The 10604-nt window shown below is 44.2% G+C and overlaps 1 protein-coding gene across 1 annotated transcript in view; it reads right to left on the reverse strand.

Annotated features, from left to right (window-relative positions):
* LOC111961816 (rho guanine nucleotide exchange factor 28-like) overlaps positions 1 to 10604 on the reverse strand; it is a 156934-nt gene that overhangs the window by 53207 nt on the left and 93123 nt on the right. Inside the window, exons 13-14 of the mRNA XM_023984368.2 lie at positions 6312 to 6584; positions 5663 to 5849 (exon numbers count right to left, since the gene is read on the reverse strand). Coding sequence (XP_023840136.2) covers positions 5663 to 5849; positions 6312 to 6584 — 460 coding nt within the window. The remainder of the gene's footprint in view (positions 1 to 5662; positions 5850 to 6311; positions 6585 to 10604) is intronic.

The raw sequence follows: 10604 nt of genomic DNA on the forward strand, positions 1-10604 counted from the left end.
TTTTTGACTACAAGCACACTTACATACACATGTACCTGCATGTTGGACACACACAGTAGCCACATGCCTACCAGGCCTGGGTGTTAGCACAGTGTGAGTTTTGGAAGCTAGGGTTCTAAGGCAAGCTATATAGTCGTGGACAAAAGTTTTGAGAACGACACAATATTAATATTCCACAAAGTTTGCTGGCTTCAGTGTCTTTAGATATTTTTTGTCAGATGTTACTATGGAATACTGAAGTTAATTACAAGCATTTCATAAGTGTCAAAGGCTTTTATTGACAATTACATGAAGTGATGCAAAGAGTCAATTTTTCAGTGTTGACCCTTCTTTTTCAAGACCTTTGCAATTCGCCCTGGCATGCTGTCAATTAACTTCTGGGCCACATCCTGACTGATGGCAGCCCATTCTTGCATAATCAATGCTTGGAGTTGTCAGAATTGTTGGGTTTGGTTTGTCCACCCGCCTCTTGAGGATTGATCACAAGTTCTCATTGGGATTAAGGTCTGGGAGTTCCTGGCCAATGGACCCAAAATATCGATGTTTTGTTCCCCCCCGAGCCACTTAGTTATCACTTTTGCCTGATGGCAAGGTGCTCCATCATGCTGGAAAAGGCATTGTTCATCACCAAACTGTTCCTGGATGGTTGGAGAAGTTGCTCTCGGAGGATGTGTTGGACCATTCTTTATTCATGGCTGTCCCAAACAATCGGAAAGGGGATTCATCAAAGAAAAAGACCTTACCCAAAGTCCTCAGCAGTTCCAATCCCTGTACCTTTTGCAGAATATCAGTCTGTTCCTGATGTTTTCTCCTGAGAGAAAAGTGGCTTCTTTGTGCTGCCCTTCTTGACACCAAGCCATCCTCCAAAAGTCTTCGCCTCACTGTGCGTGCAGATGCACTCACACCTGCCTGCTGCCATTTCTGAGCAAGCTCTTACTGATGCTGCCCGATCCCGCAGATGAATCAACTTTAAGAGGCGGTCCTGGCGCTTGCTGGGACTTTCTTGGGCGCCCTGAAACCTTCTTCACAACAATTGAACCACTCTCCTTGAAGTTCTTGATGATCCGATAAATGCGTTGATTTAGGTGCATCTTACTGGCAGCAATATCCTTGCCTGTGAAGCCCTTTTTGTGCAAAGCAATGATGATGGCACGTGTTTCCTTGCAGGTAACCATGGTTGATAGAGGAAGAACAAATGATTCAAGCACCACCCTCCTTTTGAAGCTTCCAGTCTGTTATTCGAACTCAATCAGCATGACAGAGTGATCTCCAGCCTTGTCCTTGTCAACACTCACACCTGTGTTAACGGAGAGAATCACGGCATGATGTCAGCTGTCCTTTTGTGGGCAGGGCTGAAATGGCACTGGAAATGTTTTTGGGGGATTCAGTTCATTTGCATGGGAAAGAGGAACCTTGAAATTAATTGCAATTCATCTGATCACTCTTCATAACATTCTGAGTCTATGCAAATTGCCATTATAAAAACTGAGGCAGCAAGACTTTGTGAAATTAAAGTTGTGTCATTCTCAAAACTTTTCACGACTTACTAGCAGGGTGGAGCACAGACAGAGATTTAGACAGAGAGATGGCCTGAAGGACAGATAGGCGTAGCTTCACACCATGCTTAACAGAAGCCAAGGTGGACATAGCACTCACTAGGACCATCTACAGGCAGAGTGGACATTAGCACTCACTAGACCATCTACAGGGCAGAGTGGACATAGCACTTCACTAGACCATCTACAGGGCAGAGTGGACATAGCACTCACAAGACCATCTACAGGGCAGAGTGGACATAGCACTCACAAGACCATCTTACAGGGCAGAGTGGACATAGCACTCACTAGACCATCTACAGGGCAGAGTGACATAGCACTCACTAGACCATCTACAGGCAGAGTGGACATAGCACTCACTAGACCATCTACAGGGCAGAGTGCGATAGCGCTCACAAGACCATCTACAGGCAGAGTGGACATAGCACTCACAAGACCATCTACAGGCAGAGTGGACAAGGCGCGTCACTAGACCATCTACAGGCAGAGGGACATAGCAACTCACTAGACCATCTACAGGGCAGAGTGGACATAGCACTTCACTAGACCATCTACAGGGCAGAGTGGACATAGCCTCACAAGACCATCTACAGGCAGAGTGGACAAGAGGGCTCACTAGACCATCTACAGGGCAGAGTGGACAAAGCATCACAGACATCTACAGGGCAGAGGGACATAGCGCTACTAGACCATCTACAGGGCAGAGTGGACATAGCACTCACAGACCATCTACAGGCAGAGTGGACAAGGCGCTCACTAGACCCCTCAGAGGAACAGAGGGAGGACGTGGATTGTAATCAGAGCCATAATAGATAGATACAGTATATAAAAGCTGTGGATGTGACTATACAGTAAATGTACCTACACTATGTATAGTCACGTTTTGGTACATGTTAGTTACAAACAGTAGCTGACTATCTACTGAAGTGCTTCAGTTAGTTAGTGACAAACACAGAGAGCAGGTACTCAGCTACGTAGAGCACATTACATTTTACATTTTAGTCATTCACAGACACTCTAATCCAGAGCCATTGCAGTTAGGACAGTCATCTTAAGATAGCTAGGTGGGACAACCACATATCACAGTCATAGTAAGTACATGTTTCCTCAATAAAGTAGCTATCAGCAAAGTCAGTGCTAGAAGGGGGGAGAAAAGTCAAGAGCGAGTGTTAGTTCACGAAAAGCAGGGGGCGCGAGAGGGGGTCCGAGGGGGGTGCTATTGGATTATTTAAGATACTCTTTGAAGAGGTAGGGTTTCAGATGTTTTCGGGAGATGGACAGGGACTCTGCTGTCCTAACTTCAGGGGGAAGCTGGTTCCACCATTGGGGTGCCAGGACAGAGAAGAGCTTGGACTGGGCTGAGTGGGAGCTTCCCTCCCATAGGGGTGGGAGGGCCAAGAGACCAGAGGTCTGAGGAATGGAGTGCTCGGGGTTGGGGTGGTAGGGTTTGGACATAGCCTGAAGGTAGGGAGGGGCCTACTGCTTACTGTACTACTCAAACTCCCATGACAAACCAACAAGTGAAAAGAGACAGACTAGCTCAAATAAGGTCAATCCAGGTCATATAAGCTGCGTTTACACAAGCAGTCCAATTCTGATCTTTTGACCATTAATTTGGCAAAAGTTCAGAATTGGGCTGCCTGTGTAAACACAGACAGAACCAAAAATACAAAGATGAAACAAAGGACTATTCCATATAATCATATTCTCAGAGAAAACACTGTCAACTGTATTCCAATCGAAGTAATACAGTTCTCAGTAATGGTTTCCAATGGGAGGTTATTAACTGTATAAAGGTCCCACAGACACTAACCTGGGCTGAGGTCAGAGGTTGCAGGCGTGGCTAGGGTTTGCGGGAGAAGCGGGGGGCAGCAGGCTAAATCTTGGGGGAGGAGTAGGAGCGGTGTCTGATCCCCTGGTTGCCCATATCCTGGACAATACATAATACAAAACACTCAGGGCATACATTGTTGTAAGCCGGTTAAAGCCCTGATACATCTGCTGTATAGCCGTTAAAGCCCTGATACATCTGCTGTATAGTCGTTAAAGCCCTGATAACATTCTTGCTGTATAGCCGTTTAAGCCCTGAATACATCTGCTGTATAGTCGTTAAAGCCCTGATACATCTGCTGTATAGCCGTTAAAGCCCTGATACATCTGACTGTATAGCCGTTAAAGCCCTGATACATCTGCTGTATAGCCGTTAAAGCCCTGATACATCTGCTGTATAGCCGTTAAAGCCCTGATACATCTGCTGTATAAGCCGTTAAAGCCCTGATACATCTGCTGTACAGCCGTTAAAGCCCTGATACATCTGCTGTATAGCCGTTAAAGCCTGATACATCTGCGTTATAGCCGTTTAAAGCCCTGATACATCTGCTGTATAGGCGTTAAAAGCCCTGATACATCTGCTGTAACATTGAAGCCCTGATACATCTGCTGTATAGCCGTTAAACCCCTGATACCTCTGCTGTTATAGCGTTAAAGCCCCTGATACATCTGCTGTATAGTCCGTTAAAGCCCTGGATACATCTGCTGTATAGCCGTTAAAGCCCTGATACATCTGCATGTATAGCCGTTAAAGCCCTGATACATCTGCTTGTTAAGCGTTTAAAGCCCTGGATACATCTGCTGTTATAGCCGTTAAAAGCCCTGATACATCTGCTGTATAGCCGTTAAAGCCCTGATACATCTGCTGTATAGCGTAAGCCCTGATACATCTGCTGTATAGCCGTTAAAGCCCTGATACATCTGCTGTTAGCCGTTAAGCCCTGTACATCTGCGTTAGCCGTTAAGCCTGAACATTCTGTACAATGGCCTGATACATTGTCCCTAATAAACATTGTCCCTGATACATTGGCCCTATTACATTGTCCCTGATCCATTGTCCCTATTACATTGTCCCTGATACATTGTCCCATTACATTGTCCCTGATACATTGTCCCTATACATTGTCCTGATACATTGGCCCTATTAAACATTGTCCCTTAATACATTGGCCCTGATACATTGTCCCTAATACATTGTCCTGATACATTGTCCCTAATACATTGGCCCTTTACATTGTCCCTGATACATTGTCCCTATTACATTGTCCCTGATTACATTGTCCCTATTACATTGTCCCTGATACATTGTCCCTATTACATTGTCCCTGATTACATTGGCCCTATTACATTGTCCCTAATACATTGTCCTATTACATTGTCCCTGATTACATTGTCCCTATTACATTGTCCCTGATACATTGTCCCTATTACATTGTCCCTATTACATTTTCCTATTACATTGTCCCTAATACATTGTCCCTATTACATTGTCCCTGATACATTGTCCCTGATACATTGTCCTATTACATTGTCCCTGATTTACATTGTCCCTGATTACAATTGTCCCTGATACATTGTCCCTGATTACATTGTCTCTGTACATTGGCCCTATTACATTGTCCCTGATACATTGTCCTAATACATTGTCCCTATTACATTGTCCCTATACATTGTCCCTGATACATTGTCCCCTGATACATTGTCCCTGATCATTGTCCCTGATACATTGTCCCTAATACATTGTCCCTGATACATTGTCCCTATACATATGTCCCTGATACATTGTCCCTGTACATGTCCCTAATACATTGTCCCTGATACATTGGCCCTATTACATTGTCCCTGATACATTGCCTATTACATTGTCCCTGATACATTGTCCCTATTACATTGTCCCTGATACATTGCCCTAATACATTGTCCCTGATACATTGGCCCTATTACATTGTCCCTGATACATTGTTCCCCTATTACATTGTCCCTGATACATTGGCCCTATTACATTGTCCCTGTAAATACATTGTCCCTTAATACATTGTCCCTGATACATTGGCCCTATTTACATTGTCCCTGATACATTGTCCCTATTACATTGTCCCTGATACATTGTCCCTATTTACATTGTCCCTGATAGCATTGTCCCTAACCCTATTACATTGTCCCTGATACATTGTCCCTATTACATTGTCCCTAATGCATTGGCCCTATTACATTGGCCCTAATACATTGGTAAGTCTCTGTGTGTGAGGGTTGAGGAGAAGGCTTCAGCCTGGCACCTTTGCGAGGGTGGGGTCGCCGTCTGAGGACGCGGAGTGTGTGCGTGTGCAGGTGAGGTCTAGGGAGGTGTCGTCACCGCTGCTACGAGGGTCAGAGGTCAGAGGAGAGATGGGAGAGAGGGAAGACTTCACCAGGAACCCCTCCTCATCTTCCTCACTGTCCATCACTAGAGCTACCAGACTGGGGCTGTCAGGGAGAGAAAGAGGAGGAAACGTCCACATTAAGGCCCCTCCCAATATACTGCAGCCGCCTCCTATCCATACTCTAAGTGCTGAAACCAACAGCTGAAATATGAACATTTGTGTCATATATGGCACATGGGAAAAGTAGATCAATTGGCTACAGCAGAAACTGTATGGGTTCAAGACTACCTGAACACACCACAACATCCATATAGAGAAAGCATCACACTATAAGAACATACTGAATATATTTGGTCTGGTAAGAGCAAACAATACATGTAATCTTGTGTTTATTATCGCAGTACAATAACACACAATTGTGATACAGCACTTTTGGTTTCTTTCAGTCAACAATGCTGATGTGATATCTCAACGCTCTTGAATCACCTTTATCTTCTCTTGATCTAAAAATGAAACCCAATGTCTTGAGTAACAGGAGGTCAGATGAATGGGCGGAGTTTGATACCTGAGGTCAGGGGATTCCAGAGGCGGGCTCCCTCTCTGATTGGTTAGGTAAGAGTGGGAGTTGCTGTTGAGTCGGGAAAGGGCTCGGTCAGCGGGGGAAGGTGAGGGAGAGGGGGAGTGAGAGACAGAGGGGGACTGTTGTTCCTCTAGTCCCAAGGGAGATAGAGGGGTGGAGGTGGCCTGTAGGAGCAGGGCCTCTGAGTCCAACAAGTCCCACACCCTGCTGACAGTCACAGAGCTGTCCCTCGTTATCCCAGCAACACTGACCTTAGCCCTTAGGTCATCCACCTGAGAGAGAGAGAGAGAGAGAGAGAGAGAGAGAGACACAGAAGGTACACCACCTTCTCAGCCCATATCATACTAACCTGATCATGAGGTACAACACCTAACCATATACTAACCTGATCATGTGGTACACCACCTAACTATCATACTAACCTGATCATGTGGTACACCACCTACCATCATACTAACCTATCATGTGGTACACCAACCTTACCATCATACTAACCTGATCATGAGGTACACGCCCCCAAACCCTAAAACTTTTATTCATTTAAAACTTTAAAAACCTATCATGAAGGTTACACCACCTTACCATCATACTAACCTGATTCATGAGGTACACCACCTAACCATCATACCTACCTGATCATGAGGTACACCACCTTACATCTACAAACCTGATCATGTGCTACATCCACCTAACTTCATTACTAAACCTATCATGTGCGTACACCACCTTACCATTCATTACTAAACCTGATCATTGTGGTACACACCTTAACCATCATACTAACCTGATCATGTGGTACACCACCCTACCATCTACTACCTGATCTGAGGTTTACACCACCTAACAATCCATCATAACCTGATCATGAGGTACCACACTATACCATCAATACAACCATGAATCATGAGTACACCACCTACCATCATACTCTAACCTGTATAATGATGGTACACACACTATACTAATCATACTAACCTGAATCATGTGGTACAACCCCCACTGAACCATCAATACTAACCTGATCATGGGTACACCACCTTCCAACATACTACTACATTGTAACTTAACCATATCACTGGAGGTACACCCACCTAACCTCATACTAACTCTGATCATGGGTACACCACCTTACCATCAATACTAACGCTCATGGACATGAGGAACCTACAACCATCACTAACTGCTGATCAGGGTACACCACCCTTACCATTCATACAAACCTGATCATTGTGGTAACACCACCTAAAACCATCATACTAACCTGATATGTAGGTACACCACCTACCATCATACTAACCTGAATCATAGAGTACAAACCACCTTACCATGCATACAACCTGATCAATGTGGTACAATCACCAAACCGATCATACTAACCTGATCATGTGGTACACCACCTAACCATCATACAGATAACCTGATCATGTGGACACCACCTTACCATCATACTAACCTGATCATGGGTACACGCCTATCATCGATACTAACCTGATTCAGTGGGTCACAAGACCACCTTAACCATCATGCTAAACGCTGATCATGTCGAGTGGATGGACACACACCGTTACTCTTCATACTGAACCGATCATGCATGGGCTCAGTCACCACCTACCATCATACTAACGTCTTGGTACATTCATTCATATCTGATCTTGTGTGTACACCACCTAACCATCATACAACCTGATCATGTGGTACACCACCTTACCAATCATTACTAACCTGATCATGTGGTACACGACGCTTATCAATATGCATAAACCTAAACAGCAGTAAGGACTACATCAACACTGATCAGTGGTACACCACCTAACTCCATCAATACTAACCTGATCATGAGTACACCACCCTTACCATCATACAGACCTGATCATTGTGGAGACAGTGTACAATCCACCTATCAGTCATACTAAGCCTGATCATTATACCACCTACCCATTAGACAATCATGGTCAAGTCGATATAAGATACCCTGATCTATATCAGTATCATTTAGGTACCAGCTACCACACTACCTAACCAGTACAATCTTGAGCACCAACATGATTCTAACCCTGATTCATGAGGTAACACCACCCTTATACCTATCATTACTAACTCTGAATCAGAAGGTACACCACCTTACCATCATACTTAACACGACATGTGGTACCACTCACTACTTCATGTGGTACACAACCACACTTAGGCTATCGCGATCTTAGGTACACACTACTATACTAACCTGACAATGAGGTGACAACAAAATCTATAACCGCCATGAGGACCCCACTAACATATAGCTAACCTGATCATGAGGTACACACTTACAATCGAACTAAACGCTGAGTCGATGGGAGGTTACACCCACCTTACCATCATACTAAACTGATCATGGTGGTACACGCCCACAACGCTTTTACCCACCCATATACCATACTAACTGCATCATGCTGGCTCATACATCCTAACCGTCATGACACCCTACCATCATACTAACCTGACTCACGTGGTACACGAAACCCTACTATCATTCTACTAAGCCTGTATAGGTGGTGCACCACCTTAGACATCATACTAACCTGCAGAGCGAGTACACTAATCCTTCCTATCGTTACACCTATATAGAACCACCTACCATCACTAACGTTCATTGTACAACGGCACTAGCCAAATCATATCTAACGCTGATCATAGTGGTAGCACTAACCATCTCTAGCGCACCAGTAAACCAGCTATACTCCCACACCTGAGGATATGTTACAACTGCAGAGTTGGAAAACCTGAGATCTCAGTATGTGCATCGTCAACCTAACGAAGCTGCACTCAGTTTAAAACCATCCAATAGAGATGCACGATGGCACTTGTTTGACTGAACTCACTAGCACCTGACAGAGTACCTATCATCATACTAACCTGATCATTGGTACACCCACCTACCATTGCATACTAGCCTGATCATGTGGTACACCAAACCTTAACCATCATACTAACCTGATCAGTGGCACACAACCTGCTACCGATCACTAGTACAGCATCTATCATTCTAACCTGATCATGGGTACAACCACCTAACATGCATACTAACCTGAATCATGTGGTCACCACCTTACCATCAACTAACTGATTCATGTGGATTACCCACCTTTACCATCATACTAACTGATAATGTGGTTACACCACCTAACCATCAACTAACCTGATCATGTGGAAATACAACCCTACCGCAATGTACACACCTACCTCAATACTAACCTGATCATGTGCGTACACAACACCTAACCATCAATACTAACCTGATTCATGTGGTACACCACTAATACCATCATACTAAACCTGATCATGTGGGTACACCACCTACATCATACTAACCGATCATGTGGTACACCACCTTACCATCATATAACCTGATCATGTTGTACATCCAACCTTACCATCAACTAAACCTGATCATGTGGTACACCACCTATACCATATACTAACCTATCATGTGTACACCATCATACCACCTACATGTGGGTAAACTAAAACGCATCATACTAACCTGATCATGTGGTACACCACCCTCAACATTCATACTAAACCTTGACATGTGGTCACCACCTTACCTCATACTAACTGAATCATGAGGTACACCACCTATATCCCATCTACTCACCTGATTCATGAGGTACACACCTAACCATCATACTAACCTGATCATGTTGGTACAACCACCTAACCATCAATACTAACGCTGAATCATGGGTACACCACCTTACATCATACTTAACCTGATCATGAGGTACACCACCTTTACCATCATATACTAACCTGAAATATATGAGGTAGCACCACTACCATCATATAAACCTGATCATGAGGTACACCACCTAACCATCATACTAACCTGATCAATGTGGTACACCAACCTTACATCTTTTATAACCTGATCATGGCGTACACCACCTAACCATCATAATAACCTGATCATGTGGTACACCACTAACCATCATAACTAACCTGATCATGTGGTACACACCTAACCATCATACACCTGATCATGTGGTAACCTAACCAACATATAACCTGATCATAAACCTAACCATATACTAACTGATATATGATCATACTTTGAGTAGATACTGTTTTTGATCTATTACTCTGTTTGCTTCTCTCTCTCTCTCTCCCTTGTCTCTCTCTCTCCGTTGAGTCCCTTCTCTGTCCTTTTGTCTCTCTCTTCTTTGTCTCTCTCTCCTCTCTCTATCTCTCTCCTCTCTCATTCTCTCTCTCTCTCTCTCTTCTCTCCTCTTCTCTCCT

The sequence above is a fragment of the Salvelinus sp. IW2-2015 genome, linkage group LG4q.1:29, assembly GCF_002910315.2.
Source record: "Salvelinus sp. IW2-2015 linkage group LG4q.1:29, ASM291031v2, whole genome shotgun sequence".
Lineage (NCBI taxonomy): Eukaryota > Metazoa > Chordata > Actinopteri > Salmoniformes > Salmonidae > Salvelinus > Salvelinus sp. IW2-2015.